At 42.2% G+C, this 22,069-nt stretch overlaps 1 protein-coding gene across 4 annotated transcripts in view; it reads right to left on the reverse strand.

Moving 5' to 3' along the window:
• The window catches only part of ctso (cathepsin O), a 74,854-nt gene extending 54,478 nt beyond the window's left edge, over positions 1–20,376 (reverse strand). For all 4 annotated transcript variants that reach the window (XM_087980139.1, XM_043708809.2, XM_087980137.1 and 1 more), the window contains exons 1-3: positions 19,936–20,376; positions 4,267–4,384; positions 714–850 (exon numbers count right to left, since the gene is read on the reverse strand). In XM_087980139.1, the coding sequence (XP_087836265.1) occupies positions 714–850; positions 4,267–4,384; positions 19,936–20,157 (477 nt within the window). In that variant the 5' untranslated portion in view covers positions 20,158–20,376. The remainder of the gene's footprint in view (positions 1–713; positions 851–4,266; positions 4,385–19,935) is intronic.
• Positions 20,377–22,069: the final 1,693 nt, after the last annotated feature.

Genomic DNA, 22,069 nt, shown 5'->3' on the forward strand with positions numbered 1-22,069 from the left:
ACAAAGAACACAGCGGTATGTAAAGATTAGAATCATACAGTATGGAAACATACCCTTTGGTCCAACCAGTCCATAGCAAACATAACCAAACTCAACTACTCCCATTTGCCTGCTCCTGACCCATATCCCTCCAAACTATTCTTATTCATGTACTTATCCAAGTGTCTTTTAAATGTTGTAAATGTGCCCACAATGATCACTTTCTCAAGAAGTTCATTCCACAAGCGAACCACCCTGTGTGTAAAAAAAATGCCCATGTCTTTTTTAAAATTGATCTCCTCTTACCTTAAAAATGTGTCCCCCAGTTTGAAATCCACCATTCTAGCAAAAAGACACCTATTATCCCTAACTATACTTCTCATGATGTTATAAATCTATACAAAGTCATCTCTCAACCTCCTATACTCCATTGAAAAAGTCCCAGTCTATCCAGCCTTTCTTTAGAACTCAAACCTTCTGTGCCCAGCAACTTCCTCATAAATCTCCTCTGAACTCTCTCCAGCTTAATAATATCTTCCAATAACTGGACGACCAGAACTGGACATAGTGCTGCGAAGAGGCCTCACTGATATCCTGTACAACCCCAATATGACTTCACAATGCCAAGAACTTGTTTCAGAGCAAAGCATACATAATGCCATGCTATGTGTTACAGAGTGTTTCAGTACTTAGCTATATATATTTCCAGCCGATTTAGGAAAAAAGGAACTTACAGATTGTTGATTTTGTACAGGTGTAACCACATTCTTGTCTCTCCAGTCAAATTTTGGTGGCAATGCTGGCCTCTTGGTATCCTTAAAAACTGATATATATTTGGGAAGTTGCACTGATCTTGAACTCAAATATGTTGCTGCAGGTTTAATTAGAAAATATTTTTTACTCCCTGTTTCATACCAATGTTGAGCAAACTGAACATATAACTGTACAAATCGTTATACATTAGCGCTTCAATCATATGTCCACCAATAAAAGTTTTGCAGTGATTTTTGACCTGCCAATTCTACTGGTTGCTATATTTCATGAAATTAATTATTCATTTTAAAATAGAAGGTTTTATTATGTCTAAACTTTCACACAGGGATGTAAAGTAGCATATTAAGCTTTAATGTGAACTCGACCGTTTGAAATTCTGTTCATATATATTCTATTTTCAGTCTGGTTGTATATAATCGAGGAATCTCAGCTCACAATTTAATCAGTATACATTACAGGTTACATCACTGAGATTACACAAAGTAAAAGCTGGCAGATCTTACAGTTGTGTCTATCTCAGTGTCAGTTCTAGCTCCTACAACAAAGCTGCAACTAGCTGGATTCACTGTGTACTCACTCGAGCAAAAAAAGAGAGTGCTTAAAAGCAAGACATGATTCAGTCATCCGACACTCCATCTTCATACAGTATACATTCACCTACTCACTGCAATCAAACTAGACTATGCTTGATATTCGTTTCAGACACAAGGGAATATCATAGTTTGTGGAACACATCTTGGGAAGAAGTCCCCTGAATAGGAGGATTCTCATTTCAGGGTTGGGGCTAGGGGTGTGTTGGTGTGAAAAAGATTGAGGCCTGCCATTCCTGGACAGAAATTGGTGACAGTCACAGGAACAACATAGTGCTGAAGCAGGCTTATTGTCCCAGTTGAGTTGTTAAATATTAGGTTCTCTCAGGCTCACCTCTCACAGCCTCTCACTCACCTTTCCACCCAATCCCTATGCCCCTCTACTCGCCCTAATTGTCTCTCATATGCACCATGTCAATCCATACCCCTGCACCCACGATCAACACAACCCAATATCTCCTATACCAATTTAGTGACAACACATGAACTCCACTCATTAACATGGCCTAATCTAACCTCTACACAAACTTAACATCAACTCATGCCAAGCTGCCACCACCCTTCACTTTTTATAATCAAAGTTTCCTTGCTAACTCTCTCAGTATTCACCATGGGTAGAGCTCGAGAACCATGGTCAGATGAAATTAAGTTTTGAATTTCAATAACAGACTTCATGATATAAAGATGTCACTCATTCACTGAAGGTGATTCACTGCAACTGAATCGCCTTAGTTACATAATCACTTAAATATTTGTATTCACAATGTCACAAAAATAGCTAATCGTCGAATAATTTCTTGGAGCTGTCAACCGAACTGTAAATGACCACTTTGTAGTAATGACAGATTGTGGAAACAGGCATCCAATACTCTCACATAAATTAAAGTTGAGTCAACAAAAAGATACTGATACTGCAATTTCATATCAGACGAGAAGAGAATTTTATTTTCCAAAACTTAAAAGGCTGGAAAACTAAATCACTCAACAGATCTATAGACCTAACGCAACATTTACACCATTTTTATCTGTTCTCAGAATCTGCAACTCCCACACTGACCCATGCTCCAGTGAAATTGGAGTCTGTTTGTTTGCAGCAATGAGTTAAAATGCCTTACTGACTTTGTGTTTCCCCCACTGTTAATATATTCTCCTCCCTTTCCGCTACGAGTGAAAATAGGGTCTGCTGGAAATAGTGATGGGACTTCAGGATCCAGTTTCATTTTGGACAATTACCATGATTCAGGGAGAATCTAGGTTCATGACTTGGGAAGAATTAAGTGTAGAGGTGTTAGATTTCCTCAGTTCATCAACTATACCAAAGTCAAAACCAAAGAGGAAATCTTTCATGGTTGTCCAAACCCACTTGGTTCACCAATGTCCTTCAGGGAAGGAAACTGCCACCCTTACTTGCTCTGGCCTATATGTGACAGCAATGTGATTGATTCTTAACTGCCCTCTGGGCAATTAGGGATGCTGGCCTAGCCTGCAACATCCTCATCCCATGAATGAATAAAAACAAACTCAGCAAACATTGTCTATGTCATATGCTGCAAGCAAGGATGCCCTGAAGCATGGCACATTGGTGAGATCGAGCAGAGGCTACGGCAATGGGTGAATGAGCACCGCACAACAATCAATAGACAGGAGTGTTCCCTCCAAGTCGGAGAACATTTTAGCGATCCGGGACATTTGACTTCGGACCTTCGGGTGACCATCCACCAAGGCGGACTTCAGGACAGGCAACAACGCAAAGTGTCTGAGCAGAGGCTGATAGCCAATTTCAGTACCAATGGGAATGGCCTCAACTGGGACCTTGGGTTCATGTCACCCTGCTGCACTATACACATACACACTCTCTCTTTCTCTCTCACACACACACACTCCTACAGACCCATACACTCACGCAGACTCTCTCTCATATACAAGCTCTTTCTCATATACTTACACATACACACCCACACACCTTCTCAAACTTATACCCCTTTACAATCACACACATACTGTCTCATAGACACTCATATCACCCCCGCTCCCCCCCCCACACACAAACACACACACAAGGTTGTGAGGTGAACTTGTACTTGCAGAATTGCATTTTACTTTGATCAAAAACTGCTTATATCCATGTAAGATTCTGTAAATCCCTTTTTTAGATTAGAATCAATCTGAACATTGGAGCACAGACAGCCTCACACAGGGCACTATCTGAGATGCATTATCTGAGATGACATGGCACCTATTGTTAAAGTTCACTCGAGAATGTAACTTTTAAAAAGCAGTTCTGGGATTTACATCTGAAAGAACTGAAACCGACATGGTCATTCTAAAAGATGTGAGACTTAACAAACAATCCAGGTCTTTTTCAATATATCATTTCAGTTACATCACACTGTAGACTTTTGCTATAAATTCTGTGTCTTACGATCTTATACTCCACAACCACCTGATGAAGGAGCAGTGCTCCGAAAGTTAGTGCTTCCAAATACACTTATTGGACTATAACCTGGTGTTGTGTGATTTTTAACTTTGTACACCCCAGTCCAACATCAGCACCTCCACATTACAAGAACTGATTTTTTAAATTTTTAATTTTTTTTACAACTGATTACATGGTTATATCATTCCAATATGATTTAGGAACTACATGTTCATCTACATGTATACATAAGTCTCCAGTGTTCCACATAACTCACTACTTCACTACAATCTGTGCATTGAACAATGTACCGATCACAACACACAATGTACTCTGAGAAATATATCCAACGATGTTCCAGCATTTGAATTTAAAATTGTTTCAAAATTCTGTTAACCAAAATGCATAACAAACATACTTAATGCTAATTATTCAAAATTTAGTACATTGCACCCAAGAATTGTAGGCTTTAAGTATCAATATGCATGTCAAGAAATGTTATATTACCTCTAAATACTTGAGGTGGGATATCGGAGAACTGGTTGATTCCAAAAGTAGCAAAGCCACTTTCATTCAAGAAGATTGAAGAAATAAGATTCAGGGAGTAGTGTCTCCGTATGCTTTCCTAGAAATAAAACAATTTTGTTTCCATTATGAAACATCAGAAATTGAACAATTTAAAATAATTTCCATAAATTCCAAAAATGAACTTAGCTAAGTGTGAATAAATGTTGTTTCCTTTCTTTAATTGTTAAATCTTTCTTTTATTTCAAAATATGGCTATACAAATAATAACTAGTGATAAGAATTCTTAATCTTCAACTGATCTTAGATTCTTATCAGTGCAACAAGGAAATGCTAATGTAAGATTATAAATAGCTTTATTGGTTAAATTTCAAACTATGCTTCTAAATCAACATAATTACTATTCATCTCCAATAAGAGAGACATTGTAAAGATAAAACAGGCAACATGAAACAATCAACAACAAGTGGAAAGTAAAATACTGTATATGAAAACTAACAAATTAACTCCCTTCTATATACAACACACTTAAAAATGAATTGCTAAATATATATCACTGGCAATATCTTTCAGTCGCAATGGACCAATTTACACTATTTTCAATATCATATACAAAAATCTGAAATGTTTATGTATTCATGAAGACTAGGATCAGGTTTGCATTTAACTTTCTACAGTTTAATGAAATGAAAAAACAATCCTTGGAAGCATTCATTCTATTTTTTTAAATTTAATCGGAGCTTCTATTTAATCCTTAGTGTATTTCACACCTCAAGAACATCTGGCTCCCAATGTATCAGAAAACAAGTGAAAAGTAACATATTTAAAATAGAGCATTTTACTGAAAAAATTATACAGTAGTAAAATGAGAAATAAACTGGAGAAAATAATTAGCACGCATGAAAGGAGACATTCCAAATGCTCATCTTTTTGAAAGATTGTGAGGTTTTTCCATTCATTGAGTACTTGCCTATCTAGTGCCTTTATCAAAAGTGCATCACTTAACATTTATCAGGGTTAAATTCCATCTGCTATTGATCTTCCTATCTGACCAATCCACTTACCTGACCAATCTAGCATCGACAGTCCTCACTTTCTCCCAAGCCATTTATACCCTTCTGAAACCTTCCTCCTCACTGTCAACACCTCTGCCAATATTTTTGCCATCTCCCAACTTACTTAACATCTCCCACTAACATTCTCATCCATATCATTTATGAATATCATTAACAATAAGGAATGCAGCACTGACCTTCATGGTATGCAACTAGACCCAATGCCCCAGATTCTGAAACAGCCTTCTACCACCACCCTCTGCTTCCTGTCACTAAGCCAATTTTGGATCCAACTTGCCAAATTACCTGGATCCCATGAGCACATCACTTTTCTTGCAGGACTTTATCAAAGACTTTACTGAAATGCATATGAACTGCATCAACTGCCCCTCATCCAAACACTTAGTCACCTCAATGTAATTTGTACAATGCAAAAGATCTGAGCAGGGTTCAGTGAATATTTTGCCTCTGATTTCACTAAGTTAAATGACGATATTGACGTTCTGATTCAGTAGGAGTGTGAAATATTAAATAAACAAAATGAGCAAGAGCATTCTGGAATTGTACAAGATACTGCTTATGTCACAGCTAGATTTTAAAATACAGTTCTGCTCTACAAAGAGTACAGAAGGGATTTACAAGAATGGGCCCCTTATCTAAGGAAGGACATGCTGGCCTTGCAGCTGGTTGAGAGGAGGTTCACTGGTATTCCAGGGATGAAGGACTTGGCATATGAGGAATGGTTGAAGACTCTGGATACTCTATAGAGTTTATTGGTCATGATCAAATGTCAGAACAGAGTCAGTTACCCAATTTCCGCTCCTTTATCTTGTCTTATGTTGCCAGGCCTTGGAAATTGCAGTTATGAGGAAAGATTGGGTAGACTGAGGTTATTTCCTTACAATGGAGGAGGCTGCCAGGCAACTTTATTACAAAATAATGAGCTTGGATAGAGCGGACAGCAAGTTGTTTTCACACCTCGTGAAGAGGTCAATTACCAGGTGGCACACATTTAAGATGCTTGGTAGAAGGATTAGAGGAGTGATGAGGAGAAACATTTTTCAGAAGGTGAACTCACTGCTAGCTTGGTGGTTGAGATGGAAACCGTCAACTCACTGAAAAGGAACGTGGATCTGCACTTGAAGCACTGTAACAAGCAAGACTATGGATAGCGTGCTGCTGAGTAGGAATAGAATGGGTAGTTAGTTTATTCAGCTAGTGCAGACACAATATGTTAAGTAGAGTCTTTTTGGGCTGTAATGTTTCTATCATGCTTTCCCTTTCAGTTCTGATAACTTGAAACCATTTGTACAAACTCTCACAACTTGGGAGACTTCATAAGCTAACCTGCTTTTCTGCTAGAGTCAAAATATTCTCCTGAGCAGAATAAAAACCAAAAGAACTGAGGATGCTATAAATCAGAAACAAAAACAGAAATTGCTAGAAAGGCTGAGCAGGTCTGGCAACTCGGATTTCTCTTCACAGATCCTAATGTTTCAGGTCCCGAAACGTTAACTCTGATTTTTAATCACAGATGCTGCCAGACCTGCTGAGCTTTTACAGCAAATTTCTGTTTTTGCTCCTGAACTGAATACCTGATTCTTTTGCCAGGATGAAACTGAAATATGATTCTTCTGAAAGGAATTAAACTATCACCTGATTTTGTTTTGATTTACGTCATAAATTGAGCAATATAAACATTCAATAAGAAAACACCACAGGTATCTGTGCTTGGCACTTAATATGTAGGAGAAAGTGAGGACTGCAAATGCTGGATATGTAGTTGAGAGTGTGTGCTGGACAAGCACAGCAGGCCAGGCAGTATCCAAGAAGAAGGAGAATCGACATTTCAGGAATAAGCCCTTCATCAGCAATCGAACATAGAACATAGAACAGTACAGCACAGAAACAGGCCCTTCGGCCCTCTGTTGTGCTGAACATGACAGCAAATTAAACTAATCCCTTCTGTATGCCCTTGGTCCATTCCCTGCATATTTATGTACCCATCAAAGTCTCTTAAATGCCCTATCATATCAGCCGCCACAACCACCTTGGCAGCATGTTCCAGACTCTTGCCACTCTCTGTGTAAGAAAAAACTTGCACCTCACATCTCCTTTGTACTTTCCCGCTCTCACCTTGAATGTATGGCCCTAGTTTCAGACATCGCAACTCCAGCAAAAAGATTCTGACGATCAACCATATCTCCACATTTCATAATCTTATAGACTTCTATCAAGCCGTCCTTCAGCCTTGTGAGATATTGTATTCATTTTACCAACTCACTCACAAGTGCACTGTTTATTATACTGTATTTCCATTCATTCATAAAACTGTGTCTTTATATTACATTTTACTATTACAAGATACAAGTTAAAACATCCCTTCCAACTCATTACTGCTTACTTACATCTTTCAATTCTTATCGGTCCCATGCTGCAAGCAGTGTTTGGACCTGTCTCTGAGTAAAGACTACCCCTTAGTAAGTATTGATTATGTAACCTACTCAGAACAATACCATCCTTACCATCATGTCTCCATAACATTTGAAACTATGGGAAGATTATAATATTATTACCTTCAGCGTAGTGTCAGTGATCAGTCAGTTTCAAGGATGTCCCCACTGATTCTGCTGACTACACCAAGTTGGGATAGTTTCGACATAAATCAGTGAGTGGCAAAAATAGGCACTTTATTGAGCATCAGCAGTCGCACAGTTTGAGGCATTGATGGAATTTGAAGTACAGTTTTTAACAGCAATAATACCAGAATAACCATCTCTTGGGATCTGCATAGATTGCATATCATCAAATAGTTTCCTCCGCTAGCATGTAATGTTTAAACAGATACTAAATAGAGCTGCTACCCACTTTAAGAAACTTACTGTTAAAGCAGCACTTCCATGAAACTGGATGAATGAATGGTAATAGTAAATGAAATCTCATGACCAAGCTGCAGAAGATCAGTTTAATATCCTATATACTTTCGTTTAGAGCATAGAATACAGAACATTATAGCACAGTGCAGGCCCTTCGGCCCTTAATGTTGCACTGACCTGTGAAATTAATCTGATGCCCATCTAACCTACACCATTCCATTATTATTCGTATGTATGTCTAATGCTCATTTAAATGCCATTAACGTCAGCGAGTCTACTACTGTTGCAGGCAGGCCGTTCCATGCCCCTACTACTCTGAGTGAAGAAACTATCCCTGAGATCTGTCCTAAATCTAGCACCCCTCAATTAAAAGCTAAATCCCTTTGTATTAGCCTTCACCACCTGAGGAAAAAGGCTGTCACTGTCCACCCTATCTAACCCTCTGATTATCTTATACGTCTTGATTAAGTCACCGCTCAACCTTCTTCTCTCCAACGAAAGCAGACTCAGTTTCCTCAGCATGTCCTCATTCGACCTTCCTTCCATACTAGGCAATATCCTAATAAATATACGTAGGGAATCTAATCTAAATCTCCTCTGAACCGTTGCCAAGGCTTCCACATCCTTCCTATAATGCAGTGACCAGAACTGTATGCAATACCCCAGATGTGGCGTCACCAATGGCTTGTACAGCTGAAGCATGACCTCGTGGCTCCGAAACTCAATCCCCTTACCAATAATCGCCAACGCACCATATGCCTTCCTAACAATCCTATCAATCTGGGTGGCAACGTTCAGAGATTTATGCACCTGGACACATCTACACTGCCAAGAATTTTACCATTGGCCCAGCACTCTGCATTCCTGTTACTTCTTTCGAAGCGAACTACCTCACACTTTTCCACATTAAACTCCATTTGCCACTTCTCAGTCCAGCTCTGCATCTTATCTATGTCCCTCTGTAACCCACAACATCCTTCGGCACTATCCACCAACTCTGCCTACCTTAATGTCATCTGGAAATTGACTAACTCTTCCTTCTACGCACACTTCCAGATCATTTATAAAAATGACAAATAACAGTGGCTTCAAAACAGATTCTTGCGGCACACCACTGGTAACTGAGCTCCAGGATTAACATTTCCCATCAATCACTACCCTCTCTGTTCTTTCAACTAGACAAATTCTGATCCAAACCGCTAATCACCTATAATCCCGAAATTCCGTATTTTGTGCAATAGCCTATCGTGTGGAACCTTATGAAACGCCTTACTAAAATCCATATACAGAGGAACCTCAATTATCCTAATAACAATTATCCAAATTTTGGATTATCTGAAGAAGATCTCAAGGTCCCAATAGAAACATTACATCAAAGACGTGTTTCCAAAACTGATTGCGTCTTTTGTTTATGATGATTAAAATGAACTCAGCTTACTGAAATGCTACAGAGAACAGTCCCGGACATCAATGGGAGCCTAGGCACCGTCTCCAAATGACTGACCGCACGCCCTCTCTCTCTCCAGACACTTTTCCTGAAGTTATACACAGGGGTTACCTGAATACCTCTCTTCCCCAGATAATGTTTCCAACATTGTCCTGTACAGAGTAAAAGTGGAACCTGACAAAACATTGCAGTAACAAGTTGTGTGCATACGCGGTCGCACTATTTGGAGACTCACCCCACAAAGGCAATAGCAGTCTTACTGTTGGTGTCCAGTACAGCTGCCCTGGAGTGGCGGCAGGGGGGAATGGGGGGACTCACGGGGGCTGACAGGAGTGGGGAGGCCAGGGTGGCCGGGTTACGGATGGGGGTGGGACGAAGGAGCGGTGCTGGATGGGGTTGAGGGGTGGGCAGGTGATGGAGGTGAGACTGGACGGGCGTGGGGGGCAATGTTGGACAGTGGGGGCTCGGTGTTAGATTAGATTACTTACAATGTGGAAATATGCCCTTCGGCCCAACAAGTCCACACAGACCCTCCGAAGAGCAACCTACCCAGACCCATTCCCCTACATTTACCCCTTCACCTAACACTAGGGGCAATTTAGCATTGCCAACCTGCACATCTTTGGACTGTGGGAGGAAACCAGAGCACCCGGAGGAAACCAACGCAGACATGGGGAGAATGTGCAAACTCCACACAGACAGTCGCCTGAGGCGGGAATTGAACCCGGGTCTCTGGCGCTGTGAGGCAGCAGTGCTAACCACTGTGCCACCGTGCCACCCCAATTGTACCAGCCTCCACCACTTCCTCTGGTAGCTCATTCCACACAGGCACCATGCTCTGCATGAGAAAGTTGCCCCTTCGATTCCTTTTTTTAAATCTTTCCCCGTCACCTTAAACCTATGCTCTCTATGTTAGATTACTTACAGAAGTAAGGACGGGGTTGGGGAGCGGTATTGGATGGGGTTGGGGCTCGTGCGCAGTTTCCTGCTACCTAGTCTCCTGAACTGGGAGCGGACTTAACAGAAAACTTCAAGCCCCAAAGGAGAGGCACTGAATCAATTAACCGAATAATAAATTATCTGAATGAAATAGCGCCCGCCCATCTCATTCAGATAATCAAGGTTCCTCTGTACACCACATCAACCACTTTACCTTCATCCAGCTGTTTGGTCACCTTCTTGAAGAACTCAATAAGGTTAGTTGTGAATCTACCCTTCACAAAACCATGTTGACTATCCCTCATCAAATTGTTCCTTTCCGGATGGTTATAAACCCTATCTCGCATAACCTTTTCCAAATCTTACCCATAACCGGAGTAAGGCTCACTGTCCTATAATTACCAGGATTGTCCCGACTCCCCTTCTTAAACAAGGGAACAACATTTCCAACCTCCAGTCTTCTGGAACTACTCCTGTCAACAATAATGACATAAAGATCAAAGCCAAAGGCTCTGCAATTTCCTCCCAGGCTTCCCAGGGAATCAGAGGATAAATCCCATCCGGCCCAGGGGTCTTATCTATATTCAGATCTTCCAAAATTGCTAAGACCTCCTCTTTGTCAACTGCAATCCCATCTAATCTTGTAGCCTGTACCGCTAACATTGCTCTTTTCCAATGTGAATACTGCTGAAAAATATTCATTAAATACTTCCCCATGTCCTCAGATTCCACACACAACTTCCCACTAGTCATTCTTCTCTAGTTGTTCTTTTATTCCTGATATACCTATAGAAGGCCTTAGGGTTTTCCTTGATCCTATCTGCCATCAACTTCTCATGTCCCTCCTGGCTCTTCTTAGCCCTCCCTTTAGATCTTTTCTGGCTAACTTATAACTCTCAAGTCCGCTAACTGAGCCTTCATGCCTCATCCTCACATAAGCCTTCTTCCTATTGACAAGAGCTTCAACTTCTTTAGTAAACCATGGCTCCCTCTCTCGAAGACTATCTCCCTGCCTGATAGGTATATACTTATCAAGGACCCACAGTAGCTGTTCCTTGAATAAGCTCCACATTTCAAGTGTGTCCATCCCCTTCCCCATCCTATGCATCCTAAATCTTGCCTAATCACATCATAATTGCCTTTCCCCCAGTTAGACCTCTTTCCCTGCGGTATATACCTATCCCTACCCATTGCTATTGCAAACATAACCGATTTGTGGTCACTATTGCCAAAGTGCTCACCTACTTCCAAATCTAACACCTGGCCGGGTTCATTCCCCAGTACCAAATCCAATATGGCATCGCCCCTTGTTGGCTAGTCTACATACTGTGTCAGAAAACCCTCTAACCTTCCTGCACACATTGAACAAAAACTGCCCCTTCTAAACTGCCCCAGTCAATATTGAGGAAGTTAAAGTCCCCCAGAACAACTACCCTGTTACTCTCACTCCTATCGAGAATCATCTTTGCTATTCTTTCTTCTACATCCCTGGAACAATTCGGAGGCCTATAGAAAACTCCCAACAGGATGACCTTTCCTTTTCTGTTTCTAACCTCAGCCAAAATTACCCCAGTGGATGAGTCCTCAAATGTTATTTCAGCTGCTGTAATACTATGCTTGATTAACAAAGTCACACCCCCATCCCCCTTTACCATCTTCTCTATTCTTACTGAAACATCTAAATCCCGGAACCTGCAACAATCATTCCTGTCCCTCCTCCAGCCATGTCTCTGAAATGGCCACAAACATCAAAATCCCAAGTACCAACCCATGCTGCAAGTTCACCACCTTATTCCGGATGCTTCTGGCATTGAAGTACACACATTTGAAACCAACATCTTGATTGCTGGTACCCTTTAGTGACCTTGTAAATCTATCCCTGACCTCACTACCCTCAACCTCCTGTACACTGGAACTACAATTCAGGTTCCCATCACCCGGCTGCATTAGTTTAAACAGCTCCCCCCCCGTCCCCCCCGAAGAGCATTATCAAATTTCATCCACCCCCCCCATTGCTTACCCCTTTAGTACACATATAATTTCTCACTTATTTAGATCATGTAGGTTTAATATTTTTACTAACATTGCTAACTGGACAAAAGGAGCAACAATTCTAATTTATGTAAGCTCAGACCCAACAGACATTTCAATCCCATCAGGAGTAACGGCCAGCATTTAGCAAGTACTTAACTATCGCCTGCTCCCCCAGGACAGGTGTCACGCAAATGTTTGCGTACAACAGATACAACAATGTAAGACCACAGTGCTAACATTTTAACGTATGCAAGAACTGTGTATAGAGAGGTTACAGCAAAAACTGCACTTTGGATTCCATCGCCTCCTCGAACTGTGCTACTGCTGATGCTCAATAAAAAGGCTATTTTCACCAGTCACGGATATCAGTCGTTATTGAACATGATTTCATAACTTGGCATCGTCAGCAGGACCACGGAGGACGCTGCTGAAACTGACTGGTTATTGACACTACTCCAAAGGTCAGAAAGTTTTTACTGACCTAGTCACTGAACGTAATCCCAAAACCGCCGTGAGTTGGCCATTTTTTGAATCCCTATATCTGGACCTTGAGCTGAAATTGCCTACGATGCGAGAGTTTGGAAGACTATGAGTGACTTCAGTGAGCTGTATTTGACCTCTAAAGGCAGGTTGGCCCCTCCTGACATAACCAAGGATGAAATGCTGCAGCAGTTACAAATTTATCTTGAAGCACATTTCTACTTAGGGAAAACCCTAACCATAATCAAGCAGAAATACAATATTCCCAAAGGACAATAGACCCCGAGACGACATCAAACCAGTCTGGGAAGAAATCATCTGACATAAAGGCAAGAACAGAACTAAATGGTCCCTTACATTAATGGGACAAATTCGCTAAAGGAAGGAAGTCATGTCTTGATCAACCCATGATCTGGAATTAAACCATCTTAAACAGCAATTAAAAGCAGTGCAAGAACAGCTGCAAAAAGAGGGATCAAAGCGTGGAAAAGATGAACTTAAAAATCAGGAGCTTGAGAAAGAAAACAAGAAACCAAAGGACAAAATAACAGTCCTGTCAGTTTCTTCCCTGGTTCTCAAGCCTGTACAGAACTTATATCTGACTACCCACGACATCCAGGAAGTGATTCAGCAAAACCAAGCTATCGTCCTTGGGAGACAGAGGTACAAAGGTGGTGGGTCGTTCAGCAGTGAAAGCAATGAGGACCATATATCCCCGACACCATTTTTATGACCCCTTAAAATTAAGAAGCAAAAATAGCAGTAAGACAAAGGTTACAGGACGACACTGAGGTGGATGTTGCGGTAAAACAGACTGAAAAATGCACTATGCATGACGGTGCGACCCCTGAAAGTATAGACGAGTGGTCTAAAGAAATGCCTCACCTAAAGAGGTGGTCTATGAAGATGTGGGAAAGCCTAGGCTGGTTAAGGGGAGTATATATGCTCTGCCCCTGGGATGGAATACAGAGTCTGAATGTCATTGTTACTAAAAGAGAAGGATGAGGCAGTCCAAGGCGCCCCTGGAGAGTACAAGCAAGAGCTCCAAGCTGGCTGGTCAGCAATAAAACATTGGTTATAGGGTATAATCCACCTAAGACCAACTGGATGAAAGTCACAGCTTGCTGTCAAAAAGCTGCAGAGGAAGTCCCAGAATATGAGGAAAGGTTTAGGACGACCTGGAAAGAGTATGTAGGATTCCCAAATATGCAGGACCATAGGGACTTTGAAGGTTATGATTATGGCCTGCTGAAGTCTGCTTTCGAGGCCAGACTTAAATCTGAGCTGACTAAAATGCTGAAGTTCACCAAACCAGACTGGGACCACAGAGGGACTAATTATTATGAACTGGTGGACCGAGCCCACCAGCTTGACCAAGATATGGGCTCCAAACTGCAAGCACTACAGAGAGGACAAATGTAACCCCGGAAAGACCCAGGACAAAACCCAGGGAAGTGTTATGTCTGTGGGAAGGAAGGCCACTGTGGGGCAGAGGGGAAAAGGGCAAAGTCACCCAATAACCAATAAAGAAGAGGACACCCTGAAAACTGAGACTAAGACAAATCTCCTAAAGCAGTTTAAAAAGCAGAAGCTGCTGAAAATGACAAAACACAGAGAGCCCACCCCGTTCCCTTCTACCCTCTTACAGGTTTTATGCCAGCACAGAGGAAGATGTTAACAGGATTGTATGTGAGCATGAGAGCAGGTGACCTGGACATCGAGTGCCTCTTGAACACAGGAGCAGAATTAACGTGCCTAGTTCAGGTGTATGAGACCAAATTCCTGCTAGACAGGGCAGCTTACAGAGGAGGTACTGACAGGATCGAAATTAAAAGGAACCAGCTCATGCAAATTGCATTCAGCCCACCACCACCCCCACCACCTTCCGCCCAGGTTAGGAACCTTTGTATGGTTCTCCCCGCCGCTCCTCAGAATGGATATCTTCACCCAACTAAATTTGCATTTACATTTCGATGATGGAGAGATAACATGGTCGATCAGAACCCTACAAAAGGACGAATTAAAACACCACCCCATCTGTGCTAAAGACAAGGATGACTGCCAGTTACTGCAAATGGACCCTGCAACTTTTACAGGAACACCTCCACCTTGCACTAAACAGTACCCCAACAACTCAACGTCTATTGCAGGAAAACTGTCGATAATTCAGAAGATAAAGGAGAAAGGGAGTTTGGTAAAGACCCACAGCACCTCTAACAGTCTGATGTGGCCTGTGCAAATGGCAAATGGGGATTGGAGATTAACTACAGATTACAGGAAAGCCAACCAACGCATTGATCAAAAAGGTCCCACTCGCGGCTGACCCCTCTACTATAGTCAGTGCCTTAACACCAGATGATAAATGGTTCTCAGGCATAGATATGGTCAACAACTTCTGATCAGTGCCTCAGCACCTGAAGTAAAGGACCTAAAGAGAGCACTCTGTTCTGCATAAACATTGGGGATCACCAGTAACAGAAAACCTTTTATATTATAGCAGCGTGCGTTGGTACCTGGGACTTTGATGTTGTGGCCATTACGGAGACATGGATAGAGCAGGGACAGGAATGGCTGTTGCAGGTTCCGGATTCAGATGTTTCGGTAAGAACAGAGAAGATGGTAAAAGAGGTGGAGGTGTGGCATTGTTGATCAGGGACAATATTACAGTTGTAGAAAGGATGTTTGGGGACTCGTTAACTGAGGTAGTATGGGCTGAGGTTAGAAACAGGAAAGGAGAAGTCACCCTGTTGGGAGTTTTCTATAGGCCTCCGAATAGTCTCAGAGATGTAGAAGAAAGGATAGCAAAGATGATTCTCGATAGGAGTGAGAGAGGCAGGGTAGTCATGGGGGACTTCAACTATCCAAACATTGACTGGGATCACTACATTATGAGTACTATAGATGGGTCAGTTTTTGTCCAGTGTGTGCAGGAGGGCTTCCTGACACAGAATGTAGACAGGCCAACAAGGGGCGAAGCCACTTTAGATTTAGTACTGGGTAACGAGCCTGGCCAGGTGTTAGATTTGGAAGTAGGTGAGCACTTAGGAGATAGCGATCACAATTAGTGATGGAAAGGGATAGGTGTACTCCACTGAGCAAGAGTTATAGCTGGGGGAAGGGAAATTACGATGCAATTAGGAAAGATTTAGGAAGCGTAGAATGAGGAAGGAAACTGCAGGGGATGAGCACATTAAAAATGTGGAGCTTATTCAAGGAAAAGCTCCTGTGCCCTAGATAACTATGTACCTGTCAGGCAAAGAGGAAGATATAGAATCCGTGAGCCGTAGTTTACTAAGGAAGTGGAATCCCTGGTCAAGAAGAAGAAGAATGCTTTTATGTTAGGACAAAATGTGAAAACTCAGTTAGGGCACTTGAGGGTTACAAGGAAGTCAGGAAAGACCTACAAGGGAGCGCAGAAGAGCCAGGAGGGGACATAAGAAGTTGTTGGCAGATAGGATCAGGATTAACCCTAAGGTTTTCCATAGGTATGTCAGGAATAAAAGACTGACAAGAGTTAAATTAGGGCCAATCAAGGATAATAGTGGGAAGTTGTGTGTGGAGTCCGAGGAGATAGGGGAAGCACTAAATAAATATTTTTCGACAGTGTTCACTATAGAAAATGAAAATGTTGGCAAGGAAGATATAGAGATACTTGCATCTAGACTAGAAGAGATTGAAGTTCACAAGGAAGAGGTATTAGAAATACGGCAGAGTGTGAAAATAGACAAGTCTCCTGGGCTGGATGGGATCTATCCTAGGATCCTCTGGGAAGCAAGGGAAGAGATTGCCAAGCCTTTGGCATTGATCTTCAAATCGTCTACAGGAATAGTGTCTGAGGACGGGAGGATAGCAAATGTGGTTCCCTTGTTCAAAAAGTAGAGACAACTCTGGCAATTACAGACCAGTAAATCTCACTTCACTTGTTGGTAAAGTGTTGGAAAAGGTTATAAGATTTATAACTATCTAGAAAAGAATAATCTGATCAGGGACAGTCAGCACGGTTTTGTGAAAGGAGGTCGTGCCTAACGAATCTTATTGAGTTTTTTGACAAAGTGACCAAACAGGTAGATGAGAGTAAACCGGTTGATGTGGTGTATATGGATTTCAGCAAGGCGTTTGATAAGGTTCCCCACAGTAGGCTATCAAACAAAATGCGGAGGAATGGGATTGTGGGAGACATAGCAGTTTGGATCAGTAATTGGCTTGCTGAAAGAAAACAGAGAGTTTTAGTTGATGGAACATGTTCATCTTGGTGTCCAGTTACCAGTGGTGTACCGCAAGGGTCGTGTTGGGTCCATTGCTGTTTGTCATTTTTATAAATTACCTGGATGAGGGCTTAGAAGGGTGGGTTAGTAAATTTGCGGACAACACTAAGGTCGGTGGAGTTGTGGATAGTGACGAAGGATGTAGTAGGTTGCAGAGAGACATAGATAGGATGCAGAGCTGGGCTGAGAGGTGGAAAATGGAGTTTAATGTGGACAAGTGTGAGGTGATACACTTTGGACGGAGTAATCGGAATGCAAAGTACTGGGCTAATGGTAAGAGTCTTGGGAATGCAGATGAGCAGAGAGATCTCGGTGTCCATGTACACAGATCCCTGAAAGTTGCCACCCAGATTGACAGGGTTGTTAAGAAGGCATACAGTGTTTTGGCCTTTATTAATAGAGGGATTGAGTTCCGGAACCAGGAGGTTATGCCGCAACTGTACAAAGTTCTGGCACGGCCACACTTGGAGTATTGTGTACAGTTCTGGTCACCACATTATAAGGAGGATGTGGAAGCTTTGGAAAGGGTGCAGAGGAGATTTACGAGGATGTTGCCTGGTATGGAAGGAATGTATTACAAGGAAAAGCTGAGGGCCTTGAGGCTGTTCTTGTTAGAGAGAAGGTTGAGAGGTGACTTAATAGAGACATACAAGATAATCAGAGGGTTAGATAGGGTGGACAGGGAGAGCCTTTTTCCAAATATGGGGACGGCAAACGCGAGGGGACACAACTTTAAAGTGAGGGGAGATAGGTATAAGACAGATGTCAGAGGTAGTTTCTTTACTCAGAGAGTAGATTAGATTAGATTACATTACATTACATTACATTACAGTATGGAAACAGGCCCTTCGGCCCAACAAGTCCACACCGACCCGCCAAAGCGCAACCCACCCATACCCCTATACCTAACACTACGGGCAATTTAGCATGGCCAATTCACCTGATCTGCACATCTTTGGACTGTGGGAGGAAACCGGAGCACCCGGAGGAAACCCACGCAGACACGGGGAGAATGTGCAAACTCCACACAGTCAGTCGCCTGAGGCGGGAATTGAACCCGGGTCTCTGGCGCTGTGAGGCAACAGTGCTAACCACTGTGCCACCGTGCCGCCCACTGTAGTTAGGGTATGGAATGCTTTGCCTGCAACGGTATAGATTTGCCAAGTTTAAGTGCATTTAAGTCGTCATTGAACAGGCATATGGACGTACATGGAATAATGTAGGTGGGATGGGCTTCAGATTAGTATGACAGGGCGGCGCAACATCGAGGACCGAAGGGCCTGTACTGCGCTGTAATGTTTTTATGTTCTATATGTTCTATGTTCTATTTGTCCATGAGAAGGACAGCTATATGACAGCGGTGCTGACCCAGGAACATGGGGACAACTGAGACCTGTTGGATATTACTCAGGGCTAAAATTTTAATGTATGCAAGAACTGTGTATAAAGAGCCTACAGCAAACACTGTACTTCAGATTTCATCGCCACCTTGAACTGTGCTACTGCTGACGCTCATTGAAGAGGCTATTTTTGTCACTCATTTATAGGTTGTATCCTACTGTAATAAAAACATTGATTTCACGATGGAAATACTAACAATAATAAATGTGAAGGGATTCAGTGCCTTGAACTGCCTGACCTGTTATCTGTGAGCATACGTGTAAGTGACTTGTTGCTGCATACTCTGCTTGCCAACAACTGTTGCCAGACACCTGGCACCACATTCAAACCGACGTCAAGAAAACAATATCACAGAAATCACTAGTTTTTTGGGAACATCTTTCTTCAATGTCAGTGTACAGCACTGTTGCTTTCTTGCTCACTGGGGAAAAAAAACACTAGCTTCTAATTTAAACTTAGTAACTTTTTATTCTCTTTGGCTGTTTATTTTGGCTGCAAAATGCCTTTTTGGCTACTATTTTCTCACGATATTCAAATTATTTTGGTTGCCCTCTCCATACTCCTTGCTAAATAAAACAGAATATGACAAAAATATCCCACTTTGAAGAATGCCAAATTCGGGTTATTCAGCAGTAAAGTAAACCATGAATATTTGGAAGTGATGACGAAAAAAACATAAGAAAATCTGTTGATTATCTGTTGATATGTCTATTTGTAATCGGTCCCACTATTCAAAGTAAAAATCATCTTGCGTTTCAATGTTGTGCAAACGATGCAATTTCAACTAAAAACGAGATTCCCTGTTTCGACTTGAGTTTGCCAATACTGCCACACTGTACACAGAGCCCAGGGAGATTATACAGCAGATCACCACCCAATACTGCTACACTGTATATAGAGCCCAGCGAGATTACACAGCGGATCACAGGCCAATACTGCCACACTGTGCACAGAGCCCAGGGAGATTATACAGCAATCACCTCCCAATACTGCCACAGTGTACAGAGCCCAGGGAGATTACACAGCAATCACCTCCCAATACTGCCACAGTGTACAGAGCCCAGGGAGATTACACAGCAATCACCTCCTAATACTGTCACACTGTGCACAGAGCCCAGGGAGATTAAACAGCGGATCACTGCCCAATACTCTACCTGGAACACTTTGTATTTCTGAACGAATTCGGGGCTTCCTGCCGCGTAGCTGCGATTAAACCTCCAAACGAACTGCTGAAAGAGTTTCTCTGAATGAGCAGCAGCTGCTTCTCGGCTGATGTTCCTCGGCAGCTGGAAACCCAGCGGTTGCCCCACTCCGCAAGGTCCGGGCAAAGCAAACCGGATGCTGGGAAGACACAAGAGCAGCAGAGACCAGAGCATCGTCTTACGTTCAGGGAGCGCGATGCAAAGTAAAATCCTGAAGTGGCCCAATGTCGGCAAGTACCAGCCACCGCCCAAAACAAGACAAACTGTTACCAATGCTGGCGAGCTAAAATGAACAAAACCACCAAGTGCGTGCTCTCGGCATTCAGCAGGGTCTGGCAGGATACGCGGAGAGAAAAGCACAGCTAATAGTTCGAGTCTGGTCTTTCCACCCAAACCGACTTCCGGATCACGAACAGATTTCAACAACATCCGTTGGTTGCACTTTCACTTTGACTCTGTACTTTTTTTTGACTGAAAGTGTATCTTGAATTGAAATAGCAAATCACCCAACGTTTGTTCAATGCAAATCATAAGTTGGTTGAAATGGCGATAATAACAGATTCCATAGATAATATTTATTTGCAATATGTGGGGAAGTAGCTGGAAGGTGGGGTTAATTAACTGGCCGTTTTAAATAAGGGTGTAGGTGGCATAAAGTCTTTAGGGAATTTGACGTACTTCTGATCTTTTACAGAACAAGAGTTGTACCAGAGAGGGAATAGAGAGCTGAAAGGGAAAAACATTAGTCAAGCTCTTACGTTTTAAGATTGGTTTTCCCCTAAAGTATGGTAGCAATTTAAATTGGACTAGGCTGTATTTTTTGAATTTATAGCTAAACTATTTCATAGAACTACAAATAATCGTTGAATAAAAACTCAAATAAAATAAATTAAATAAGGGTGGTGTGAGATATGACAGTGGTAACATGTTGGTATTTGTCATAAGAAGTGCAGCAGGGGAATGGATCTGCTTTGCACGTGCTTTGTATGCCCCATACACTATTTAGATGTGAGAACAGAACTAAAAAAGAACATTTGGCAGAGTTAGTGGTGAGTCCACACTGTGATATCGAATGTACAACTGTACAGCATAGGAACGGGCCATTCTGACCATGTTGTTGTGCCAAACATGACATCAAATTAAACTAATCCCTACTTCTTGCCTTTGGTCCATATCCCTCCATCCTCCATTTATGTGCTTATTTAAAAGTGCCTTAAATGACCCTTTTCATATCTGCCTCCACCACTGCTCTGGCAGCCTGTTCCAGAATCCTACCACTCTGTAAAAAAACTTATTCCTCATGCATCCTTTGACTTCCTCCTTCTCACCTGAAATGCATGCTCCCAGTTTTAGACATTTCAATTCTGGTAAAACGATTCTGTCAACCGTATCTGCGCATCTCATAATTTTATAGACTTCTGTCAAGTCTCCCCTCAGGCTCCACCGCTCCAGAGAAAACAACCAAGTTTAAGGTGAGGTGCCAGAAGACTGGAGGTTGGGAAACGTGGTGCCACTGTTTAAGAAGGGCGGTAAAGACAAGCCAGGGAACTATCGACCCCCGGTGAGCCTGACCTCAGTGGTGGGCAAGTTGTTGGAGGGAATGCTGAGGGACGGGATGTACATGTATTTGGAAAGGCAAGGACTGATTAGGGATAGTCAACATGGCTTTGTGCATGGGAAATCATGTCTCACAAACTTGATTGAGTTTTTTGAAGAAGTAACAAAGAGGATTGATGAGGGCAGAACAGTAGATGTGATCTATATAGACTTCAGTAAGGCATTCGACAAGGTTCCCCATGGGAGACTGATTAGCAAGGTTAGATTTCATGGAATAAAGGGAGAACTAGCCATTTGGATACAGAACTGGCTCAAAGGTAGAAGACAGAGGGTGGTGGTGGAGGATTGTTTTTCAGACTGGAGGCCTGTTACCAATGGATTGTTGTTGGGTCCTCTACTTTTTGTGGAGAAAGTGAGGACTGCAGATGCTGGAGATCAGAGCTGAAAATGTGTTGCTGGAAAAGCGCAGCAGGTCAGGCAGCATCCAAGGAACAGGAGAATCGACATTTCGGGCATAAGCATTCCCAAA

Source organism: Chiloscyllium plagiosum, unplaced genomic scaffold (assembly GCF_037043375.1).
Source record: "Chiloscyllium plagiosum isolate Xiang-an unplaced genomic scaffold, Cpla_swu_hap1 HiC_scaffold_36, whole genome shotgun sequence".
In the NCBI taxonomy this organism is placed as follows: domain Eukaryota; kingdom Metazoa; phylum Chordata; class Chondrichthyes; order Orectolobiformes; family Hemiscylliidae; genus Chiloscyllium; species Chiloscyllium plagiosum.